Raw genomic sequence first — 26,064 nt, forward strand, 5'->3', positions numbered from 1 at the left:
CAACTGATTGGTCTTTAGTTTCCGAATTACACATTCTGAGGAATGCTATTATGTAGCTATCATCAAAGTAAACAGAACAAAACCAAAGTTTCCCAACTGAATAAATTTGGGACATGCTGAGTTCAACAAAGGTAGCCAGGTTATTTTCTTTGCTGCGGAACTTCTCAGGGACCTGATATGCTGATATACATAATGGTCTTTTAAGAAGAGATTATTATGGAGTTTTCAGAGTTTCCAGAACTCTTTTGAGCTGAGGACATGTTTCCCTGTTTCTGAGAGCTAGGTTCCCTGGAATCCACCATGGGAAATACTGCATTAACTATATCATGCTCGTGTATAGCGTTTTGCCCTTACATATAAGGAAGTCCACTCTATACATTTTGGATGGATGAATAGATGGATAGCTCGACCTTATTGTGTGACCTCAAGTATATGACATCCTCCCCTTCTGTGAGCCTCAATCTTATCCTCTACAACAGGAGCCAGCAAACTTTTTCTGAAAAGGACCAGATTAAAAATACTTTAGGCTTTGTAAGCCACATACACCTCTGTGGCATATTCTCTCCTTTTGCCTTTTTTTCTTTCTTTGACCAACCCTTTTAAATGTATTGATGGAGGGACTTCCCTGATGGTCCAGCGGCTAAGATTCCATACTCCCGTTGCAGGGGACCTGGGTTTGATCCCTGATTCAGGGAACTAGATCCCACATGCCACAGCTAAATAAGATCCCACAGACCATAACAAAGATGGAAGACCCAGCACAGCCAAATAAATAAATAAATAAATGTTTTAAAAATTGCTTTGTGTTCTTGGCTCAGAAACAGATCCATCAGATACACCCAACTGATTCTTGCCAGAGGTATAAAAGCAATTCAGTAGGAGAAACATCATCTTTTAAACAAATGTTGCTGGAGCAATTGGACATCCATAGACAAAAAAAAAAAAAAAAAAGAACATTGGCCTAAGTCATACACCATGTATAAAAATTAACTCAAAATTGATCAAGGATTTAAATATAACATACAAGACCATAAAATTTTTAGGGAAAAAAAAAGAGAGAGATCTAGGGTTAGGCAAAATGTTTTTAGACTTGACAACCCAAGCATCATGACACACCATGCATGATATGAAAAGTTGATAAGTCGGACCACCTCAGAACTAAAACCTCAGACTCTCTGAAAGACCCTGGGACTTCTCTGGTGGTCCAGTGGTTAAGACTATGTGCTTCCACTGCAGGGGACTCTGGTTACTCCCTGGTCCCGGAACTAAGATCCCACATGCCACATGGCATGGCAAAAAACCCCAGCAACTCAGCAGTAAAAATCAAATAATTCAATTAGAAAATGGGCTGAAGACATGAACAGACACTTCACTGAAGAAAGTACACAGATGGCAAATAAGCACAGGAAAAGATGTCCAATATTGTTAGTCATCACGGAAATGCAAATTGAAACCATACAAGGTATAACAATAAACCTACCAGAATGGCTAAAATAAAAAATAACACCAAGGGCTGGTAAGGAAGCAGAGGAACTGTATCACTTATACACTGCTAGTGGGAGTGTAAAATTATAGTCACTCTGGGAAAAAAGCATGGCAATTTCTTACAAAGCCATGTATACACTTACCAATACCCAGCAGATGTGTTCTTGGGCATTTGTTGGAGAGAACTGAAAACTTATGTTCACATGAAAACCTGTACATGATTGTCCATAACAGCTTCATTCACAGTAGACCCAAACTAGAAACAAACCAAATGTCCTTCAATGGCTGAATGTAAAGCAAACTTTGGCATATCCATGCCATGGAATACTATAAAAAATAATATTTATTAATAAATATTTAGTAATAAAAAATAAATAGTAATTTTAAAAAAGGGAGGAGCTATTGACACCTGCAACAACTTCATGGGATGTCAAGGGAATAATGCTGGTTGAAAATGCCAACCTTAAAAGGCTACTTACAGGATGATTCTATATATATAAGATTCTTGCAGTGACAAAATTGTAGGGATGGAGAATACACTAGTGGTTGCCTGGGGTTAGGGAAACAAATAAAAAATTATTTAAGAAAATGTTTTTAATATTTATTTTATTTATTTATTTGGCTGCACTGGGTCTTGGTTGCAGCACGCGGGGTCTTTAGTTGAGAATCTTTGATCTTCTTTGCACCATGTAGGATCTAGTTCCCTGACCAGGGATCAAACCCCGGCCTCCTGCTTTGGGAGCACAGAATCTTAGCCACTAGACCACCAAGTTCCACTCTTCTGTATCTTGACTGTAATGGTAATCAAATAAATCTACACATGTGGTAACATTGCAGAACTACACACACACACACACACATGAATGCATGTAAAACATGAAATTTAGACAAGTGGGTGGACTATATCAATGTCAATTTCCTGGTTGTGATATGGCACTATAATTATATAGGGGAAAATTGGCAAAAGACAAGGGACTATTTTTTACAACTGCATGTGAATCTGCAATTATCTCAAAATAAATGTGGTGGGTTTTATTTTTTTTAATTCCTTTGAATTCTTGGCCCAAGATGGTTCTTTTGAGGGGTAAGGGTGCATTTAGCTTTCATTTGCCTACCAGGGTCTCACATGATAACCCTTAGCAAAGCCTGTACATCAGGTACTGGGCTAAGTGCTCTCCATAGATGATCTCTTTTAATAGAACCTTCCCTGGTGAGCCAGTGGCTAAGACTCCACTCCCAATGCAGGGTGCCCAGGTTTGATCCCTGGTCAGGAAACTAGATCCCACATGCTGCAGCTAAAAGACCCTGCATGCCACAGCTAAGACCCATGAAGGCAAATAAATAAATAGTTAAAAAAAAAAAGAAACCGATGAAGTCAGAAACACTGTTATCATATCTTCATTTATTAGATGAGGAAACTGAGGCTTAGCAAAGCCAATCCATATGGTGATTAGGCTTCCCTGGTAACTCAGCTGGTAAAGAATCCACCTGCAATGCAGGAGACCCCAGTTCGATCCCTGGGTTGGGAAGATCCACTGGGGAAGAGATAGGCAACCCACTCCAGTATTCTTGGGCTTCCCTGGTGTCTCAGCTGGTAAAGAATCCATCTGCAATGCAGGAGACCTGTGTTCAATCTCTGAGTAGGGAAGATCCTCTGGAGAAGGGAACAGCTACCCACTCCAGTATTCTGGCCTGGAGAATTACATGGCCTGTATAGAGTTGGACATGACTGAGCAACTTTCACTCACACATATAGTGATTAAGAGCCAGGAACAAAATCAGAGCCTCTGAGTGTAAGACCCACACCCTTAACCTCTGCACAAGTCTTCTTTGATCAGATGCCACGTGGCATTGGTCTTTGGCTTGGTCTGACCTTCAACCTGGGACAAAAGGCTAGATCTTTCCTTTAAGTAGCTTCCGGGCATGGCAGTACTACAGTGGAAGGAACACGAGATCCTTCCACTAGATTCCCCAAGACAATTCCACTTCCCAAGACTGAGTCTCAGTCCCAATACCATCAGGCTGCGTGGCCTTAGAAACGTCACTTGGGTCTGAGCTTCCTCCCCCTCAAATCAGAGCTTGTAATTCCAGCCCTGTCGGTGGATCAAATGAAGTAATGCATTTCAAAGGGCTTGGGCCACTCCAAAGGGGGCAGTTATTATTAATAACAGGGCACCATGAAATAAATTCTAAATATAGGCCACTTGCTCCTATTTATCTTCTGGCTTGACGGTAAATGTTCTGAGGGCATGGGCTGAGTTTTAACTTTTTTATTTTCTCCTAACCTCCCCTTATAAAGTGCTCACAAAAATAGCAGGTTTCTAAAAATCCTTGTTAACGGCTATGTCGGTAGAAATGTGATCAGAATGCAAAATGAAAAATTGACAAACTGAGGGTAAAAATGAAGAACCCTGTTCTTTAACTGCACTTTTTTTATAAATTGTGAAGAGTACAGAGAATAGTCTCAGTCAAAAACTGGCTTCTGAATATCCTGCCTTAAAACCCCAGATAACTCTTTGTTTTCAGTTTTGGAAGTGTGGGTTCTATCTTTTTAGGGGCATGGAAGAATGTGAAATTTGCAAAGCCCTTTGAGGTACAGGATGTTCTTGCTATTTATACCAACCAGGATCTATGGCTGTTTTGGGGGCAAGGTTTTTCCACATAAAATCAACCATTTTTCCCACCCTTTTCCTAGTTATGACAACCTTGAAAACTCACAAACAAATTCCTCAGCTTTATTACTAATGCCAATAAATGGACTTTTAAAACTGCCTTTCATCTCGACATCTTGAGCAATGTTGCAAACAGTAATTAAACTTCAACACCCTGGTGAAGGAGGCATTAATTATCAACCCACTTTCCAAACAGGTAAACCCAGAGTTACAAATTAGAGGTCTGGCCATGGGTCACCAGGGATAGAAATAGAGATGATAACAAAATGAAGAATTCCAGGCCTCTCAGATCTTAGATTCAACAAGGGATGCAGAGTAAGAGGCTGTGGAGATGCCCTCTCAGTGCCCAGCGGAGGAACAGGGCAGATTCAATGACACTTAAGAAAATGAAGTGCAGGGTGGGTGGGGGGCGGGGGCGGCAGGGAGGACTTAAAACCATTCCCTGCCAGTCCAGTGGTTAAGACTCTGAGCTTCCACTGCAAGGCGTGCGGGTTTAATCCCGGTGGGGGGAACTGACATCCTGCATGCCACGTGGCAGAGCCAAAAAAAAAACTACTTAGAAAAGAAAATAAATGTATTTGATCCATAAAACATGAAGGTGAAGAAGAGTGTGATTAAAATGTGGGATATAGTTCCCTGACCAGCGGTTGAACCCAGGCACTGGGAGCTTGGAGTCTTAGCCACTTGACCACCAGATAAGTCCCTGTCTATGGTTTTTGGCTACTATGACCTTCTTGTACCTGTTGTTTGGTGGACCTAAGCATTTATTTCTATGGGAGCATATGGGCTTCCCTGGTGGCTCAGCAGTAAAGAATCCGCCTGCCAATGCAGGAGCTTTGGGTTCGATCCCTGGTTCAGGAAGATCTCCGGGAGAAGGAAATGGCAACCCACTCCACTATTCTTGCCTGGGAAATTCCATGGACAAGGGATCATGCTGGGCTACAAAGTTGCAAAGAGTCAGACACAACTTAGCGGCCAGACAAGAACAACTAAAACATGGAGGAGAAGACTTTTGGTCATAGGGCAATCGGATGTTTGGCTTTGGAGAGATATTCCCAGCAAGTTTTCCGAAGTGGTTGTTATAATCAGCTTTCCCACCAGTGTGTGAGGGAGTCCCCGTGGAAGTATAAAACTTTATATGTCATTGAATTCTTTTGGAAAATTAGATTTATTTCTTTATTGGCTGTGCTTGGTCTTTGTTGCTGCCCAGACTTTTCTCTAGTTGCGGTGAGAAGGGCCTACTCTCCCTTGTTGTGATGCATGAGCTTCTCACTACAGTGGCTCCCTTGCTGTGGAGTGCTGTCTCAAGGGTGCAGGAGGTTCAGTAGTTGTGGGGTGAGGGCTCAGCAGTTGCAGTTCCAGGACTCTTGTGATGCACAGGCTTCGTTTCTCCACCGCATGTGGGATCTTCCTGGACCAGGGATCAAACCCGTGTCTCCTGCATCAGCAGGCGGATTCTTTACCGCTGAGCCACCAAGGAAGCCCCTATGTGTCACTAAATTCTAAAAAGTGGCTGCATGCAAGTCCAGCTAAGATCTGTCTGTGCTTCAGAATCCTCATTTCTAAGTGTTTTCCTGTACCGATCCAGAAGTAGAGAAAGCATCTAAAAAAGTCTCCAAGGCTGTTGGACAGGAAGGTGACGTCACTTGTCAGGAAGTTTAGAAACTAGAGTTGTCATCACCTTGGCTGACTTTGAGTCAGTCACCACTCTGGACCTCGGTTCCTCTCTCTAGAAGTGAAGCAGATGGATGGGACCATTTCTAAAGTTTCTTTTAGCTTCAAAGGCAGTGATTCCAAGATGAAAAAATGTTGATGTTGTGATGTTTTGTGAAAAGGCAGAAATAGCACGTGCCGTGACTGGGGAAACTATACTTACCCAAAGGCATAGACTGGAGAAAAATACACTATTCTTATATTGTTAGGTTGTTGCGTATCTATTTTGCTGTTTTTTACAGTATTTTTAAAATTTTGCAGCTGTGTGGGTTTTTAAATATTCATCTATTAAAAAATACTCATCTATACAAATATATTTGACATATTATCAGTACTTGACAATCTTATTAATATCTCATATTAATACATAAATTGTTTTTCTGCTTTTAGACATTATATAAGACCTGAGGCTTCATTCCCTCTGAATAAACTCTCGACTCAAGTTTATTAGACTCTTTGAAGTCTCCTAATATTTATTTAACAAATACTTATTGAGCAACTTCTCTGTGCCAGGCACAGTGCTTTGCCCTGAGGGAATGAACGGGGATGAACTAGAGATGGTCTTTAATGTCTAGGAATTTACCACCTGCTGCAGGAACAAGCCCGTAAACAAACGGGTACCGGGCAACGCGCGAAGGTCTATTTTAGGCAACTTGTGAGCTTACCTCTCTCACTGGGTTTGGGCAAGTAAGGAACGCTTCCTGGAGGAGATGACCCTCAGCTGACACCTGAAAGATGATTTAAAGTAAGCCAGGTAACAGGGAAACAGAGGCAGGGGCCAGCTGGGGCACAGGCGTGGGAGCAGCAGGGAGCGGCAGGAGTCTCAGTGGTGAGGGGTCGTGGGACACAGTGAGGCAGGGCTGAAGAGGCTTGAATTCCCCACAGGGGTCCTTGAACTACCAGGGGGAGTGCCTGAAAAGTGCGAAGCCACGGGACTTCCCGGGCAGTCCAGTAGTTAGGATTCCGTGCTCTCACTGCTGGGCCCGGTTCTATCCCTGGTTGGGGAACTAGGATCTCACACGTCTTGCAATGCAGCCAAAAAAAAAAAATAGAGAGAAAGAAGCCTAGGAGCGACACAGTCAGATGGGGCTAACCTGTAACTATTCAGCCCTGTCCGCAAGCCCCCTGGTACACCTGACCATGAACTGAGACATCACCAGATGTGTATAAGCTGGGCTGCCTCCGTGCCCTGCCAGCACTGCTCTGGGTTTCGGTTGGGGAGCTAGAAGACTTGTCAAAAAGCAAGTCATATGAGGCCTGCGGGCCTTTTTGACAACCAAGAGCAAGGTTTGAGCCCTGGAGGGGTGGCTGAGGGTCCCGCCAGGAGGGATGCACAGTAGGTCTGTGGGTGGTGGCCAGAAGGGTGAGGGAAGGAGGAATTCATCCCAACAGCGTCGGAGAGTGTCAGTGGGCATCAGTGGAGGAAACGGGCCCAAGGAGCAGGGAGCAGAGACCCACTGTGGCATGTTGTCTATAGCCAGTGGGGGGCAGGGGGCAGGCTGCCAGAGGAAAGGAGACAGCCCTTTCCCCGGGTCCCTCTCACTATCTCTGCAAAGGCTCCTTTATGCCTTGTCACTGGCGGGCCACCCCGACTGAGGACTCGATCCCCAGTGGAGCTGAAGGCATGTCCGTCAGAATCACAGGGTGCAGCTGGAAGCAGGGCAACCTTCCCAGTTTGGCTGATGACATCTTGATCAAGTTCTCAAGCCTGCGGTCAGCCCCTGACAGCTCCTCTGGGCAGGGGTTCATCTTGGGCCGCTCCTGCACCTGCCTGCCCACCCAGAGCACAGCAGCTGGCAGACCGCAGCCTCCTGCCAAGAAAGGCCTGGAACTCCGTGGGTCTCAAGAGGCTTGACTTTCAGCCTCGACAGCAGTGTCCTCTGAGCATGGCCCCCAATCAACAGATGGCAGGCCAATTTAAAGATACAAAAACTTGCTTTCATTTTCACATGCTGTCTAAAAAAGTATAAAGGCTTACAGCTACATCTCAGGCTAACTAAAATCTTTATCCTGGGTTCCCCCAAGATAGAGTGTGATATAAAGTCTTCTGTGTGGAGAGTTTATTTAGGATCTGGCCCCAGGGAGCAGGAGGGAAGGACAGGCAAGGAGCAGGAGCCAGGAGGTGGGCCAAGGGTGGACCTGATATGGGTGATTCATGACTCCTTGGGATAGTCAGAGACGCCTTAGGAAATATATCTGGGAAGCAATCCCTCTGAAGAATAAAGGGGGAAGTAACTGGTCATCAGCTCTGAGTCCCATTGGCCAAGCATTGCCTCACAAGCATTAACATTCCACACTTCCAGGTTACACAGGGTGAGTACTGGGCCTGATAGGTAACCCGTCCTTGGCAGCCCAGGGATGGGGGCGCGGGGGGGCGGGGGCATTGTCAGCTCTCACCTGAGACCACCTAACACTAGTTGGAATAAAAGGTCAGTTCTGGGACTTCCCTGGTGGAATCCTCCGGCTTGTGCAGGAGACACTGGTTCGATCCTTAGTCCGGGAAGATTCCACATGCCTAGCAGCAACTAAGCCTGTGCATCTCCACTACTGAAGCCCGAGCTCCTAGAGCCTGTGCTCCATGACAGGAGAAACCGCGGCAGTGAGAAGCCCGCACACTGCAAATAGAGAGTAGCCCCTGCTCGCTGCAACTAGAGAAAGTCATGTGCAGCAGTTAAGACCAGCACAGCCAACAATTACCTAAGTATTTTTAAAAAGGGTGAGCTCTGTGTAACCGAAGTGGTACACAGAGGTGTCTGGTACACTCTATAGATACACTAACATGCCCCTGTCCACCCCCGCGGCCCTCTCTTGACCTCACGCAATGGACAACTTTCATTCTTGCCTGCCTAGCATCCATTTCTAACCTGGTCGTTGCCCCCTTTTTTGGGCATTAGGAAGCCAAGCTCCCCTCACTTTCAGTCCCTGTAGTTGGGTGAGACTGACTTCCCCTCCCTCCCCATGCCCTCATCTCCAAGGGTTGGCCAGGTCCCAGATCCAGCTAATCAGCTAATCTGTTCCCCCGCCCACTAGAATGACCAGTTCTGGAAGGTTCCCCGGATCCAATCGGTACAAGATCTTCATTTCTTCATTTGGATATCTCCACAGCCATATATTAATATTAGGAAAGGCGATTCCATTCCAAGTTTCCAGCATGGGACGTGATGAGCTTATACCAACCAGCACACACAGTCTACTGGATGTAGACGCTAATTTCAGAGTATGCTTGTGACCTAAGTGGCCCAGCCAGGCTGGATTTCAGGACTCTGGCTTGGAATGCAGAAACAGTTGTGTCCTTTCAGATGGGAAGTGTATAAGAAGGCCTGGGACTTCCCTGGCAATCCAGTGTTTGGGACTCTGTGCTTCCACTGCGGGGTTCACAGGTTTGATCCTTAGGAGCGGAACTAAGATCCCACAAGCCACGTGGTTTTGCTGATTAAAAAAAAAAAGGACCGTGATGCTGATGACTGCTGAAGGTCTTCCTAGGGTGCAAAGGTGAACCCATATCAGAAGAAGTCCTCACAGTACACGGCAGAGCAAAAAGACAGACAGAGCTGGTCCCTGAGAATGAGGACATGGGTGAGTTGTGGAATCAACCGAACCTGAAAATCAGCCTCCTTCTGGGATTCCAGTTATAGGAACCAGTCCCTCCTCTTCACTGTTCAAGTCTGGTGAAGGTGGATGTTCTGTTACCTGCAGCTGAACACAATCCTGAGACCCAGTGGTGGTGGTGGTTTAGTCACTTCAGTCGTGTCTGACTCTTTGTGACCCCCTGGACTGTAGCTCACCAGGCTCTTCTGTCTGTGAGATTGCCCAGGCAAGAACACTAGAGTGAGTTGCCATTTCTGTCTCCAGGGGATCTTCCCAACCCAGGGATCAAACCTGCGTCTCCTACATTGCAGGCAGATTCTTTACTGACTGAGCCAGCTGGGAATCACTCAACCGAGACCTGGACTCAGGCATGAAAGAGAACTGTCCTTTCTTGAAACAGTAAAGTCCCAGGGTGGAGACACCCTGAACAAGTGGAGACTTCACACCTGTCATCTCGTTTGACCATCATATTTCATCCTGGTAACTATTACCAGGATCCTCACTGAATACATAAAAAAAAAAAAAAAAGACTCAAGTTAAAGCACTAACTTAAAGCAGTGGCTTTTTAGTGGGAGCAGCTTTGCCCCCCAGGGAACATTTAATGACTCGAGACTTTTCAGTTGCCACAATTGGGGGCAGGGGGAGGTATGCACTGGCATCTAGTGGGCAGAGGCCAGGAATGCCACGCCACGGCCTACAACGCACACAAAAGCCCGCAACAAAGAGGTCTCTGGGCCAAAATGTCAATAGGGCTGAGGTTGAGAAATCCTGCTTGATTGACCGAGGGCCACCTAGGTGCTAGACTCAGAATCAAATCTCAGGGGCTGCACCAAACGCAGCCCACCCAGCTGTGGGCATGCAGTGCAGCCCAGCCCCAGAAACTGTCAGGTTTGCCACAGGGAAGACCCGGGAGGTTGAGGGGCCTGAAAGCCAGAGGTGAGTGGAGCCCAGCCACTTCCGAGGGCCCCGTGAGCTTGTACCAGCGTCACCCTCGGTCAGATGCGTTCCAAGGCGAGCCCTTGCAGATTCCTGCATAATTTCTTGGCCCTGGTGGCCTGTGCTTCAGGGAACCTGGGGAGGTCTGTGGCTCCATGCCCAGGGTCCCAACTCCATTTCTACCTGTTTGTCTGGCATTTGCTGTACAAAATTGGAAATTAATAATTCATTTCACAGGATGAATAATTCAACAGAGGGGACAAAGGGTTGCTGGCAATGGTTGGCATCATAGAAACAGACTGTATTGCCTTCAAAAGAGAGCAGAAAAAGGAAATTCTACAGCCAAGCTGGTGTCTGGACCCAAGTGACTCTGAGGCTAGACAATTGAAATGAGCTCTCCTTGGGAGTGTGTAGAAGTGATGAGGACAATGGGGCTCCCAGAAGGGAATTTGGGATCCTACCCTTCTCCCTCCATCACTTCCAGCCTCTTAAAACTTTATGGTTCATTACAGCCCAGCTTCATTGGCACGTATTCCAGGAAGGCTTCCATGATACCCTCAACCAACTGGTTTGCATTTCTCTCTGATCCCATGTGTTAGTTACTTACCCCTGACCTCTACTAACCTCACAGCCTCGCACTAAGCCGTCTTTCTGCTGCCAGAGATTCTAGAGCCGTGGAATGGGTTTTCTAGTGTGAAGGGAAAAAGAGGTTCAACAGAGAGCTAGTGTGACTGACTCTTAGCATTTCAGGATTGTGCTCATTTGAGGTTCATATAAAACCTGGCAGCCCTTCTACTGAAAAAAAAAAACGCCCCAATATATCCACAGACATTTCAGGGGATGCAGAGGTCCTGGAGCCACTTTACTGACTCAGGTTTAGAATTCCTGCCTCACGAGGAGCCTTCCCTGAAGGAGGGGCTACAATTGTCCAGAGTGTGGAACATAGTGGAGTCCCCCAGGCTTGCAGTGTCTTGAAATGGCCATTTCCCATGTGCTAAGGTATTTGAAGAGAGTGAATAATCAACAAGTTATTAAATGCTTGCGTGTGACACTGGGCAAGTCATTGCCCATCTCTGGGCCACAATTTGTTTACTTGGAATTAGAAGAGTCAGTCTAGATTATCTTGACGCTTTGATTCAATCATTTATCAAACAAATATTTATTACATGCTATTAGGTGCCAGGTACCTAGCTGAGAACTGGGAATAAGGTTAGGGAGCAAACAGATGAGGTTCCTAACTTGTCAAGACACATAGTCTAATGAGGAGGCAGTCACTGATTAAATGATCACACACAAAAATAAAAGGTGATGAGTTGTGATCAGTGCTACACAGGGGAAGTGCAGGGAGCTAGGTAGGAGTGTATATGTCGGGGGAATGATTTGAACTTGGAGAAAGAAGAGATAAAGACTTCATTTTGATGAGGAGAGCATCGGGGGTAGTTCAGGCTGAGGAAGCAGTGTGGATCTGGCCCTGAAGTGTGGGTGGCCGGGGCACTTAAGGAGTTAGATGGTCAGGTGCTCACTTTGGCAGCACATATACTAGAATTGAAACCACACAGAGAAAGTTAGCCTGGCCCCTGTGCAGGGATGATGTACAAATTCATCAAGTGCTCCATATTTTTGACATACATATACTATTGATGGGCTTCCCAGGTGGTTCAGTGGTAAAGAATCCTCCTGCCATTGCAGAGATTCAGGAGAGAAGGATTCAATCCCTGGGTTGGGAAGATCCCCCTGGAGGAGGAAATGGCAACCCACTCCCGAATTCTCGCCCCTGGGAAATCCCATGAACAGAGGAGACTGGCGGGCTGCAGTCTGTGGGTTGGCAGACCCTGGAGTGTCAAAAAGTTGGACATGACTGAGCATGCACGTGTGTACACTGTTGATACTCTGTATAAAATAGATAACTAAAGAGAACCTACTGTATAGCTCAGAGAACTATGCCAAACAATGCTCTGTGCTGACCTAAGTGGGAAAGAAATCCAAAAAAAGAGATGGTATATTACATATATATGACTTACTATGCTATATGGTAGAAATTAACACAATATTATAAAGCAACTATATGCCAATAAAAATTTGAGAAAAAAAAAAAAAAGAAATTAGAAGCTCAAAATGGCTTCATTCTGGAGTCTGCTGGGGACTCTGCAGCCCAGGAAGTGAACATCCAGAAACATGAAAAGGCAAGGTCCCTCTTTTTTCATGATAGCCAAGGCATATCTTCCAGTAACTTCTTTTGATGCTCTCCCAAGGAAAGCTAAAGAGCTGGCACTATTTCACTGCACTGAAACTTCAGGCTCATTGTTTAAAAACATCAAGTACCAAACTTTCCCGTCACCAGAGTAACTGAAGGTGTCTTTTGAAAGCCCTTCATCTCATTTCTTACATTAAAAGTATGAGATGCTACCGTATAAAAAATATTTAATTTTATTTATTTATTTTTTGACCATGCCATGGCATACGTGCCATGAATCAAACCCATGCTCTTGCGGTGGGAGCATGGAGTCCTAACCACTGGACTGCCAGAGAACTCCCCCAAAACGTTTAATCTTAAAGTGAAGCAAAAATGCCCCGGCCCAGCCCTCGCTGCAATTTAAACTATGTCCCAGCCCTAGAGGAATTATTTCTACCTCCTGGTTCTGTGGCTCCATGGCCCCACACTGATGATTACCGAGAGCAGGGATGTACCAATTGCCACTCTGATGGGTGGTCTGAGAGCAGCGTCGCCGAGCTGCACGGGGCAGACAGAGCTACCCTTTCATCTCCCTGGGTGGAGCTTTAGGCTGGAGCCAGCACGGAAGCTTCAGTTCGGGGACCCCGTCTGCCCCCGCCCCCAGCTGCTGGACATCTCTGGGCAAATATCATCCCCTTTCTGAGCCTCAATTTCCTTATCCGCCAAAGGAGAGATTGGGACTACATGTTTGATGAGGTTCTCTTTGACTCGGGGGTTCTCTGCCCTCTTCTTTCTAAAAGGCATGAACCCGGACATTTTCAAAATCTTTCCAACAACTATTCATAGGCCAGTGACAGAAGGAGAGATAACTACCACTATCTGTAAATTATAATGAGTGGATAATTAGCTGCCTTCAAATTAAGCCTCCCTTCTTGGAAGCCAGGAGGCTTAGTTTTTTAAGTTGTTTATCATTATCATTCTTTAATGCTGTTTTCTTACCACAACCCAAAGGGAAAGGGAAGAATGACAAGCAGATGTTTTGTTATTAGGGGCCCTGGGGGATGATCTGATACTTCCACTGCAGTGATCATTCTCCAGATTCCTCTTGAGTCAGCAGAAGCTTTGATGAACTCGACAGAGGGCAGGGGGATCGGACAGACACGGCCTATCGAGAGAAAGCCTGGCTTAGCAGAAAGCTGCTGGGGACAGCAGTTCCTGGCCAGCGACAGTGTGGATTATGAAATTCGTATTTTTATGTAACACTTTGCAAAGAGATTTCATCGCCGTTGTTTCATTTTCTCATGAGGATTCTTTGCCACTGCCTGAGTTCAAACCACTATCATCTTCCACACGTCTCTCTCATTGCACAGTCTCCCTAGCTGTTGCACGTTGCCTGTAAAAACGGCCATCAAAAATCCATAGAGAGTAGATTAGTGGTTGCCTGCGGTGGTGCAGTGGTAAAGAAACAGCCTGCTAATGCAGGAGACTTGGGTTCGATCCCTGAGTGGGGAAGATTCCACTGGAGAAAGAAATGGCAACCCACACCAGTGTTCTCACCTGGGAAATCCCATGGACACGGGAGCCTGGCAGGCTAGAGTCCGTAGGGTCACAAAGAGTTGCACATGACTTAGCAACTAAACAACAACAGTGGATGGAGAGGAAGGCTAGTTCTTCTCGCCCTTGAATCAAAGCTGACCTTGCAACTTTCTTTGACCAATGCAAAGTGGAAGAAATGATGTTGTATCAGACCCTATATACGACTGAAGTCATGGCATGTGACTTCTAAGGCTAGACCACAGAGGCATAGGTGCTTCTGCTTTGATCTCTTGGATTACTCCTTCTGAAGGAAGCCAGGGACCACGCTGCAGGGATGTTCAAGCAGCCCTGTGGAGAGCAACCGTGGCCTCTTGCCAATAGTCGGTACCAACTCGCCAGCCATATGAGTGGCTCACCTACCTGGAAGTGGATTCTCCAGCTCTGATCAAGGCTTCAGGGGAGCGCAGTCCCAGCTGACATCTAATTGTATCTTTGTGAGAGACCCTGAGCCAGATCCACCCAGCTGAGTCACTTTGGAATCCTTAACCACAGAAACCATGTCAGATAATAAATACTTATTACTGCTCTAAGCCACTGAGTTTTGGGGCAATTCGTTGCACAACAGTAGATAACTAATACAGTGGTTTACCCTTCAAATCTGGGTAAAGAGTCACTCCTACTCCATGTAGACTGAACTGGGAAAGATGGTTCTCTGAGTGAAATAGAATAGGACTCTATGGTCCTTCTCCCCTATCCTCATCCTGCCTTTTGTCTGTGGGAAAACTTTAGCCAAAGAATGTTCAATGGGAGATGAGAAGGAAAACTATCAAAGGAGACCAAATAATGATAGCTTAGTCAGTAAGCATAGTCAAGGACCTCTAATTCCTTCTCAAGGGCTATAGATAATACTCCGAGTCTCATCCTAGGAGCTGTCTTACAGATGCATGATGACTAGACTGCAGCCAACAATAAACTGCCATAGTTCTGAGAACTGGCCTCAAGGAAACGGGAACAAACTGACCACGGAACTGCAGATTAACTGTACCTCAGATAATCAAGATGACACTAGTCAGACCACTGATGACCAAATTCAGGATGACCGTCAGAGCTGACTGTGCTATTTCTGCGTGTAAGCCCCTTCCTGTGTTTGTAAAGGCCCTTGTCCCCTGGCTGTCAGTGGGGGAGTCAGCCTTTGGACAGGAAGCTGTCCCCTCCCTGCCCTGCTGCCTCGTCGTTGTTGTTTTAGTCACTGACTCTTTTGCGACCCCATGGACTGAAGCCCACCAGGCTCCTCTGTCTGGGATTTCCCAGGCAAGAATACTGGAGTGGGCTGCCATTTCCCTCTCCAGGGGATCCTCCGCACCCAGGGATTGGATCCATGTCTCCTGCACTGGCGGGTGGATTCTTTACCGCGGAGCCACCAGGCAAGCCCACCCACTCCGCCCCAATGCTGGCATCCAAAATAAAGCAAATGTTAGTTTGCTTTATTTTCCTTTCCACCAACCTGGCCTATCTATTGGCTTTTGGGCAGCAAGCAGCCAGACCCCACTTTTGGTAACACGAGGAGTGGTCAAGCTGCTGTTAGTGGGGAAACAGAGGAAATGAATATTGTGCAGGCGACGCAACAGCTCACCTGAACAATGGTCCTCTGCAAACACAAGCTGGTTGGAGGGTTGAAGCACAAAGGCAATACTGATTCATTTTAGGTGACTCAGAGCATCGGGGCCGGGTGGGACTCAGACCCAGATATTCCAGTGCTGATTTTCTAGCTCCAACTACTGACAGTATTTCTCTGTATTTATTCCTAGACTTGACTGATTCTGAGCACCACAGACACTTGCCTCCATTGCCAACCCAAATAATTGCCATTAAATTAAGTTAGTTGTGGTTGTGTTTCTTTTAATATAGAAAACAGAGGCCTCCCCCAATTCCTCCATACTTGTGTGTAACTGATACATGGTTTGAGGCTTCTCCTGTTGACGTGGCTTTTTAATTCTATTTCATTTGGACATATGACAGCTCAGACAAGGATGTCTCCTTTGGGAGCTCACCTTTCTCATTAATCTCTTCTAGAACATGAGAGAAAACAAAGATGAAATAAATATAAGGGTTAACATTCCAATGGAAGGGCTTCCCTGGTGGTCTACTGGTTAAGAATCTGCTTGCTGGTGCAGGAGACATGGGTTTGATTCCTGGTCTGGGAAGATTCCACAAGCCACGGAGCAACCAAGCTCATGCGCCATAACTCCTGAGCCTGTGCACCCTAAAGCCCTTGCTCTTCAACAAGAGAAACCAACCACGATGAGAAGCCTGAGCACCGCAAGGAAGAGTAGCCCTCGTGTGCTGCAACAAGGACCCAGAACAGCCAAAAACAAACAAATGAATTTTTTAAAACCACTCCAATGAATACGGAGCCTCCTTCCTTCCTCATTTTCTTCCTTCCTTCCTTTCTCTCCACTAACATTTCTTGAGCACCTACTACGTGCTTGGTATTGTCTGTACTATCTCATTTAGCCTCCAAATGATGAAGTGGCTATCAATGATCCCCTTTTGACAGATGAGGAAATTGAGACATGTTCAGAGAAGTCAGGTGTCTTGTTGGAACTTATTGTCTTTTTATAAGTCATGCTGTGCTGTGCTTAGTCGTGTCTGACTCTGAGGCCCCATGGATGGTAGCCACCAGGCTCCTCTGTCCACGGGGATTCTCCAGGCAAGAATACTGGAGTGGGTTGCCATGCCCTCCTCCAGGGGATATTCCCTACCCAGGTCTCCCACATCGCAGGCGGATCTTTACTGACTGAGCCACCAGGGAAGCCCAAGAATACTGGGGTGGGTAGTCTATCCCTTCTCCAGAGGATCTTCTCCACCTAGGAATCAAACCTGGGTCTCCCGCATTGCAGGCAGATTCTTTACCAGCTGAGCTACCAGGGAAGCCCATAGTCAAGTTAGTTAGCTTTTAAACTTCAGTGACGTTAATACCATTGGAAATAATGAAACCAATCCATACATTTCTGCCAGAAGTTCTATTTTAAGCTTTATCTGTACCAAAGACTGCCACGTGTGTTCTTACAATCAACCACCAAGATACAAATTAAATTTCCTGTGTGATGCCATCAAATGGGTGTGATGCCAGAGGGAAAAAAAATAGAGTGACCAGGACGTTTTTTTCTGTCCCTTCTAGATCACTGGATGACAAAGTTTACCTGAAAAAATTGATGTCAATAAAAGAACGCATCCCCTGTCCTGAAACAGTGTATAGCATTTAGCTGCAGAATTCCTCCTGGACTTGAGGAACCCAGGTAGCACACTTGGTTTTTCCAAAAGGTGGAACCACACCTGCTCTCCGCCCACCTCCCACCATCTCTGCTAAAGCAGCAAGGGTGCTAGCAGCGGAGAGAAAGTGTGGGCACAGCCACTTCTGTACTTACAGGGGGCGGAGTCTTGGGTTGGGGGCGTGGCCCCGGGCCCGGCTTCTCGGCGGCAGTTGGCTCCGGGACGGGGTCGGGCCGGGGCTTCCTGTCTGCGTCTGCGGAATAGCTGTTTGACCCCGGAAGTGCCTGCGCTCTAGGAGCTGTCACCCTGGACCGCGGCGGCGGCGGCGGCGGCGGCGGCGGCGGCGGCGGCGGTACATCGCCGGCATCGGAGCCGCCAAGGTGAGTGCGTGGCTGATCCCTGCGGATGTGGGGCATCGGACCTGGGAGGGGCTGCAGCCGTGCTTCACACGGCCTCGGGCCTCCCGCCTCGATGGCAGGGCCAAGGCTTAGGCTGCCCCAGGGGCCATGAGTCGCCCCGTTCTTCCTACCTTTCCACCCCGACCCCAGAGTCAGGCCGCCAGAGCTTAGAGTCTTAGGGTTCGAGGATCGGCCCCAGAGTGACCTTGGCCTTGGGCGAGACGCGGTCCTCCTACCCTCACCTCGAGCTTCAGTTTCCTCAGGGTTCATTCATTCGTTCAACAAATGTTATGTCCAGCGCCTCCTACGTGGGCACAGATCTAGGCACTGGGGATATAAACAGAGCAACAGAGGAAGTTCCCGCCCTCATAGAGCTTACAGTCTAGTGGGAGGAGACAGTCGACGACAAAGAAATGCACTAGGTAATTAAAGATATGACTGCAACCGGAGGAGTGAATACTTTACCTAGGGCAATCTGGTACGATCTCTGAGGAGGGTAATATTGAAGCGAGACCAGAAGGGTTAAGACAGAGAAACTGAGACAGGAGTAGCCATGGGGATGCTCCCAGGCCTTCTTGCGCTTATTCCAAGCTCCCCTTCAAAAGAAAGCCCTTTCCTAAATTTTTAACTTCTGCTGTCCTGCTTGACACTGAGGATCCACTGTGGGGTGGGGCACAGATATCATCATGATCATTGACCTTGCCATTTTTAGAGTCCAGTTATTGCCTAGTTAATTTCTACTCGTACTGTAGATGAAAACTCAAATATTCCTTGACATCCTCTTTCTGTTGAGTCAGTTCTCTGTTAAATGCTGTCATAGCCTCATGGGCCTTGCCTGCAAAGCATCCTTAAAGTATTGAATTTCCTTGTTCGTGTGGCTGTTTGGTTCATATCTGTCTTGTTAACCAGCAAGACCATAAACTCTGTGAAGGGCAGAATTGGGTCTGTTATTTGCCCGCCTTATGATTCTCCAGGCTTCAGTGCCTGGTACATGGTAGGTATTCAAGAACTATTTGAAGGGACAAGTAAGGTTATTAACAGTTTTAGCTCTCCAGTAGTTCATAGAAGGTCTCTCTTGCCACCAGGTTATTACCTTCTCATTATGATTATGTCTCTCCTCTCCTTACATGACTCCTCACTGTCTTCAGATGAAAAGCCAAAATCTTTAGCACAGCGTTTGAGGCTCATTTTAAAGTGGCTCCATCTTCTCTATCCAACCTCTCCTCTCCACTTCTTGTGTTTTCAGCCACACCAAATGTCTCCCTCATCCTTCAAAGCCACAGGATCTGAGCCTTTGCTCATGCTTGCTCTTTGCTTGGAATGTCCTTCCTTTCCATCCTTTTCTCCTATCCTTCAACAGCCAGGTTGTAGGTCATGTTTTCTGTGACATTCTTCCTTTCTCTGTTGTGCTCATTTTGGAAATTTCCAGTTAAAGCTCAAACTACACGGATTAATAGTCATTTACATGCCCAGGTCCCAGAAGGTATTCGGTAAGTATTTGCTGAGTAATTGAGGAAGCCCAAAGTGCTCGGCTTACGATTGGGACTTGAATAATAATAACAACTAAACTTTACTGGGGGCCTCATTGGTGGCTCAGTGGTAAAGAACCTGCCTGCCAATGCAGAAGACAAGGGTTCAAACCCTGGATTGGGAAGGTCCCCTGGAGAAGGAAATGGCAACCCACTCCAGTATTCTTGCCTGGGAAATCCCACGGACAGAGGAGCCTGGCAGGCTACGGTCCATGGGGTCGCAAAAGAGTCAGACATGATTTAGAGATTAAACAACAACAAACTTTCAGTTCAGTTCAGTTCAGTTCAGTCGCTCAATCATGTCCAACTCTTTGCGACCCCATGAATCGCAGCATGCCAGGCCTCCCTGTCCATCACCAACCTCCGGAGTTTACTCAGACTCATGTCCATCGAGTCTGTGATGCCATCCAGCCATCTCATCCTCTGTCATCCCCTTCTTCTCCTGCCCCCAATCCCTCCCAGCATCAGGGTCAGACATGACTTAGCGATTAAACAACAACAAACGTTACTGAGTGTTTATTATGTGCCAAGTACTGTGCTGACCACTTAATATTGGTTACTTCTCACAATATTGGTTACTTCTCATGTCAACCTTGGGAGATTATGAGATTATGTACTGTTCTCATCCCGATTTTACAGATGAGGAGATCAGAGCTTAAAGAAGTTAAGGAACTATTCACATCTCAACATGGGTAGGATGGAGCCAAGATTTGAACCCAGGCTGTGGCACTATAAACTTCTCTTTTGACCATCATACCAGCCTGAGTCTAAACTGCCCTTATAGGCTCCGGCCTGTAGGAGTGGATTTCTTCTAAAAGCAGGTTTCTTTCTGTACCTGTCTAGACCTGGACTCTGGGAAGTAGAATTTTAAGGGTGGAGAGCCACCTCCTCCTTATGACTCTTTCCCCATCCTAGGTCCCTGCACTGGACACTCCCACTATCGTCTTTGGAAGGTGAGGATGGAAAGGACTGGGCCTGGGCTTCATTTAGACTTCTGCACTAGACCACTGATGTTTCCAGCTGTCCTCCCAGCATCTCTCAGAGGTTAGGAAAGAAGTATTTTTAGCATACTCAGTACCAGAGACCCAGGTGCCAAGGCACAAGAGCTGGGCTTCAGTTTCAACTTGGCGACTCAGGTATTTGCCTGAGCACATCAGGGCCCCTCTGTGGACCTCTGAGCATAATAATCCTTGTCATTCTTAACTGGGTTATTGTGAAAGGCTAGTAAGATAGTAGCTCAATTAGAAATCGTGTATTGACTCAGTGGACATGAGTTTGAGCAAACTCTGGCAGATAGTGAAGGACAGGGAAGCCTGGTGTGCTGCAGCCGATGGGGTCACAAAGAGTCAGACACAATTGAGCAACTGAACAGCAACAACAAATATATAGCAGATGGTGTTATCTGCATTTTGCAGAGGTGAAAGATGGAAGCTCAGTCACGGGGCCCATGTGTTTGATCCACTATCCACTGAGTTCCTAGTGCTAGAATGGGCCTCAGGGACTAGGCAGACTAGACTAGGGACTAGTTCCTTCTCTTTACATCCCATGTGAAGATGGGTATCTACACAGTCTTTAAAGCAGCCCCTGAACCAAGGTTCCTTGTGCACCAAGCTACTTCCCACCGCCTTACCTTCGTTCCTGCTGTTTCCTCCACCTGGGATACCCTTCTTCCCAGTTTCCACTATCAAGACTCAGCTCAGGTTCTCCTTTAGGCACTCCTCTAGAAATGCTTTCTCTACAACCACAAGCCCCTGCCCCCAACTCAACTGCCCTAGACTCAACACAGCAAATGGTTAAGAGCCAGCCTGCTTCACCACGCACTAACTCTGAGACCTAGGGGAATTTTTTTATCTTCTCTGAGCCTCTGTTTCCTCATTAGTAAAGTGTTAGTTGTTTAATCATGTCTGACTCTTTGCAATCCCATGGAGTGTAACCCGCCAGGCTCCTCTGTCCATGGGATTCTCCAGGCAAGAATACTGGAATGGGTTGCCATTCCCTTCTCCAGGGGATCTTCTCAACCCAGGGACTGAACCAGGGTCTCCTGCACTGCAGGCAGATTCTCTACCGTCTGAGCCATTAGGGAAGCTCATTGGGAAAATGAAGGCAATGAGATTAATAGCACCAACCCTGGACTTGTTTCAAGCATTAATACCTGTGAAGCCAGTTAAGGTATCTAAAGTGAGTTCATGCTGAGAAAATCGCTCAGAAGAGCACCAGCACCTGAGAGGCGTGTTTCTGCTGATGTTATTGTCATCATTATTATTGGATCGGAAGCTCCCACAGAGCAGAGACCAGGCCTTATCAGTCTGTCCTTGTAACACAGGGCCGGTTCTGATATCTGAGAGCCGGGACCACAGTGACTCATGGCTGACCGTGTCCCTCAGCACCTCAGGGAGGGCTCAGGAGGTGACGGTTTCCTCATCCCACCCTCCATACATCTTCATGTCGTCATTGAGATGTGCCAGCCTTTTGTGGCATGTCTTAAGAGGCCTGAGTCACTTCTGTCCCATGGTTCAGCCAATAGGCACGTCCCTCCTGTGGATCAGGCCAAGCGGCACTGAGAAATGAGTGTTGGACTGGAAGACAGGAGATGTGGGGTCTGCCACTCACTGGCTCTGAGGGCATTTTGGGCCTCTCTAGAGAGGAGGTCACTCTGGCAGGTTTCCGTGAATTCTCTGTGAAAACCTTCTGGTCCTTCTATTTATCCACATCCTTCTTCCCTGAAGCCTAGAAAGTTTGTAAAATCTTAACACCCTCTGCAAGGGAGGAAATTCCCATGGCTTCAGCCCCCCCAAATCTGGTTAAAATGGTAAGAAAAGTGTCATTGTATTCAGTTGTTCATCAAATATTTCGTGAAACCACCTCTGGACCAGTCCTGTGCTCGTCACAGGAAAGGTAGCAAGAGAAGGAGAACCCAGCCACTGGCCTCCCAGAGCTCACAGGCCACGGAGGGCACAGAGCTGGAGCCGCGAGAAAGATGATCTAGTTACTTTTAACCAGAACTTCACGAATTGGGTGGGAATTGGAGAAGGAAATGGCAACCCACTCCAGTATTCTCGCCTGGAGAATCCTATAGACAGAGGAGCGTGGTGGGCTACAGTCCATGGGCTCACAAGAGTGGGACACGACCTGGTGACCCAACCACCACCACGTCAGGTGTCACCTGGGGAGTGTTTTCCTCCTCAGCTGAGAACTGCCGCTTTAGGCAAAAAGTCACTAGTCTAGGTGAGTAGTTAGGGGAACCAGGCCTTTGAGGCCTGCCAGGAGCCCCCTGAGGCCAGAGGTTGAAGCTTCTCTCCTGGCTTTGGGGTGAGCCCCAGAGCAGACCCCTGCCCCCCGGAGCCTCTGCATCTGCCCTCTTCTTCCCGTCCGTATTCCTTTCAGGAGGGTCACGCAGCACAATGCCCGCTCTGCCCCTGGACCAACTCCAGATCACCCGCAAGGACCTGAAGACAGGAAAGCTGAGGACTTCGCCTGCGCTGGTGAGCCGGTGCCTTGAGGCCGTTCAGCCCAATATTATTGAACTTGCAATCTCAGAAGCAAAAAAGTAAATTCCTTCTTTATCAGCTCTATGAGTGACCTGAGGACCACAGTCTATGTTTCAGGAGCCAAGATGCTGTTAGGTCTTTCCAGGCCCCGATGCAGGAGTTTTCTTTCCCAGCAGTAGCTTGAGTTTGAGTGGTATTTTCCATGTCACCACCCCATACCTTCCCTGCAAAGCATTTCATTTTGAATAAAAGTCTAATGGCAGTTCTGACTCAGCCTGAGCTGGCCAGGCAGCGGGGCTGGCCCAAAGCCGGATCTGGGGATTGGACCCTGCAGGAGGCGCTCAGATTTCAGATGGGCCTTTTTCAGAGCTGTCCCAGCTACGGTCTACTTGGCAGTGGGGGGCAGGAGTGGGGACACTAATAATGTCAGAGGTCAGGTCTGAACGGGCTAAGAAGCACTACATGCAGACCCGGCAGGGCTGGTGAGACGGAGAATGGAAGTGAGCATGCCGATGACCAGCTGTGGGGGAGATTAGAGCCGTGGAGAGGTGCCAGGCTGCTGGAGGAGACAGACACGGGGACCGGAGTCCCCATACCCGCTTGCTGTTTTCCCAAGAACATTAGCTTACTTGAACAAGGTGGGAGGAAGTATTTTCTGGGTGCGTGAGTAAAGTCATGGGAAACAAGAGCTTGGTGTTTTATTTCCTGCTTTCTGGATGGCTTCCTATTGCTTCCTGACTACTCTCTAATAATAGTGCTTAATATTTATAGAGCACTCGCTCCGGGCCAAACCTTTCACCTGGATTATCTCATGGAAGCCGAACCACAGCCCTCCAAGTAGGCATTTTGGTTGTCCCCATTTTACAGATGAGGAAACTCTGAGTTCAAGGTCACAAAACTAGAACACTAAGGGAGTCAGAATGGGACCCCAGCTAAGCTGTCCCTGGAGTCTATACTTTTTTCACCTTCCTGCTATATAGCCTCTTGTTTATTTTTTGTAACTTTTTTAAGAAATCGAGGTAGCGTTGATATTCAACATTATGTGTTTCAGGTGTATGACATAGTGATTCACGACCTTAAAGGTTATATTCCACTTATAATTATTACAAAATGTTAGCCATGTTTCCTGAATATATCCTCATATTCATAACTCTTTTAGGTAAGGAGGATATTGATTAGAAAATCAGGAACTGTTCTGTACAGTACGTTAGCCATTCACCACATGTGGCTATGGAGCTCTTGAAATTGTGGGTGACTCAACCAAGGGACTGGATTTTTAATTTAGTTTTAGTTCGTTTAAGTTAAAATAGTCCCATGTGGTGAGAATCTGCTGTCTCGGCCAGCACGGGACAGGTCTGGAGCGCTTCCGTCTCTGCCGAGGTTCTGTTGGACGGCACCGGTGGAGGCTGGTTCCTTGGGGCCTTCCCCGTGCTCTGGACACCAGGCTGTTAGACTGCGGGCCCTCTGGGAGCAAGGACTGGTCCCTTCCCTTTCCTCTGGTTGTCCAGTGCCAGGTGCATCGTAGGTTCTCAGGAGACATCCAGTAAATGAGCCAAGGACCCTTGCCACACTTTGGGACAGGCCCTGGAGCTACAGAGAGAAAAGACTGCCCTGGTGGGGCTCACAAATGGAGAGGAAGCAGACTGGTGGGTTCTCTGCAGCCTGCATGACCAGCGTGTGATGGAAGGAAGTCCACACTGCTGATCGAGACCAGGGAGGGGTGCACGGAGGCCCTGGGGTGGTGGGAGAGCTCACGCCACCAGGGACGCCCTCCTGTAGGAGGGAGATTCTGAACTGCGTGTGGAAGGGTGAATAAGCACCAGCCTGGCAGGGCAATGGGAGAAGGGCGGACCTGGCAGGGGGTCCTGCGTATATTGTCCCAGAGTCCTGAGAGCCTGATTCCTACACCGGCCCCCGGGGTGGAGGCGGCATCGCAGAGTTAAGGAGCCCAGCCTTGTAAAGAAATCAAGTTTGGCACCCAAGTGGTTGAATGGGCTCTTGAGAAAGATAAGGATCATTTAAGGGGAGGATTTGGAGAACAGTACAGAATAGTTTCTTATCAAGATGAACAGGGCACAAGTTTGATGGGCAGGGCATGTTCAGGAACTTCACGGAGCAAATGGGACCTAGGCCAGGCCTGAAGGGTGGGAGATAAAGTGAGAGCCTGCAGCTCCTCACCCTGGGATCCTCCGTGGCCCCTGATCTTGGGCGTGGTGTCAGAGGTGCTTCAAAGACCTTGGCAAGACCTGGTCCTTCATTACCTCCATGCATTCCCCCGTTCAGCCTGCAAGTGTGTATGGAGGGAGTGCTCGATGCCAGCCCGGCTCTAGGGGCTGGGACTGCTGTGTGAGCAAGACTCAGACCCCCTCCAGAGACCTGCAGGGTAGCGGGAAAGACAGAAGGCAGGCCCTTCCTTTCAATCTAACTTTATTGAGATGTCATTGGAGGACAATTAACAGCATATATTTATGGTACACAGTTTGGTTCGTTTTGACATCTGTAAACCCACATGAAACCATTACCACAAGCAAGATAATGAACATTTCTGCCACTCCCGGAAGTGTCCTGGTGCCCCCCAACCCCCTCGCAGCCCAGGTGCTCCCACAGCGCCTCCACCAGCTTTGAGCTGTCTGACTTAGCCGTGCACTGTCCCCTCTGCAGAGTGGGCTCTGGGAGCACGCAGACCCCCGTCTCGCGTGTGCCCCACACGTGGCGGAGCAGGGCGCCAGTAGATATTCGCAGGATGGATTGCAGGAAGGTCGAGGGGCGTGCGCGTGTGTGTGTCAGTTGGGCTAGTGGAGGTCGGTGAGCAGCCTGGCCCGAGAAGTGACCTCAGTGAGAGGTGAGGCAGCAACCGGCAGAGGAGGGGAATTTGGAAACCACAGAGATGAATTTAGGCCCTCCAGAGTAGTTTTGAACTTGTTTCAATCAGCAGGATTCCTTTTGTATAAATTGTGATTTAAATGGGCGGGGGACCCAGTGGAGGCCCTCAGCCCCCCAAGGAGCCCCGTGGAACTCAGTTTGCAGTCTGGAGGCTTAGTTGGTTCTCAAAGAAGCTGAGCCGTCAGCCGTGACTTCCCTGTCCCCCCTGGACTGACAGGCCTGGAAGTGGGTGGACTGTGGTTGATAACAGCTGAGACGAAAACAGGCGGCCTCCTTCCTGTCACCGCCTCCCCTGGAGAAAGCAGCCCTAGTGTAGTCAGAGGAGAAACCCGAGCTCATCTTTTCTTTATGGGGAACAAAGTAAGGTTTGTTCCCGGCAAGGTAAGGGTT

General features: G+C 47.7%; 2 protein-coding genes and 1 non-coding gene across 8 annotated transcripts in view; 2 read left to right on the forward strand and 1 right to left on the reverse strand.

The window, feature by feature from the left end:
* Window positions 1–5,439: 5,439 nt before the first annotated feature.
* On the reverse strand, window positions 5,440–17,918 carry LOC122421173 (formin-like protein 7). Its single transcript, XM_043437034.1, has 3 exons — window positions 17,532–17,918; window positions 6,536–6,598; window positions 5,440–5,886 (listed from the first exon to the last, which is right to left on the reverse strand). Exons 1-3 carry the CDS (start codon window positions 17,790–17,792, stop codon window positions 5,800–5,802), a joined length of 411 nt encoding a protein of 136 aa, XP_043292969.1. The 5' UTR covers window positions 17,793–17,918; the 3' UTR covers window positions 5,440–5,799.
* On the forward strand, window positions 11,910–12,016 carry LOC122425232. The gene has a single exon (XR_006264780.1). It is a non-coding gene; the product is annotated as a U6 spliceosomal RNA (small nuclear RNA).
* Window positions 17,600–26,064, forward strand: part of ASCC2 (activating signal cointegrator 1 complex subunit 2) — a 35,681-nt gene continuing 27,216 nt past the window's right edge. For 3 of the 6 annotated variants that reach the window (XM_043436975.1, XM_043437001.1, XM_043436992.1), the window contains exons 1-2: window positions 17,600–17,756; window positions 22,688–22,785. In XM_043436975.1, the coding sequence (XP_043292910.1) occupies window positions 22,705–22,785 (81 nt within the window). In that variant the 5' untranslated portion in view covers window positions 17,600–17,756; window positions 22,688–22,704. Of the gene's footprint in view, window positions 17,757–20,218; window positions 20,257–22,687; window positions 22,786–26,064 lie in introns of all 6 variants that reach the window. The other 3 variants (XM_043436983.1, XM_043437009.1, XM_043437019.1) reach the window with 3 other exon arrangements.

This window comes from Cervus canadensis, chromosome 1, assembly GCF_019320065.1.
Source record: "Cervus canadensis isolate Bull #8, Minnesota chromosome 1, ASM1932006v1, whole genome shotgun sequence".
In the NCBI taxonomy this organism is placed as follows: Eukaryota; Metazoa; Chordata; class Mammalia; order Artiodactyla; family Cervidae; genus Cervus; species Cervus canadensis.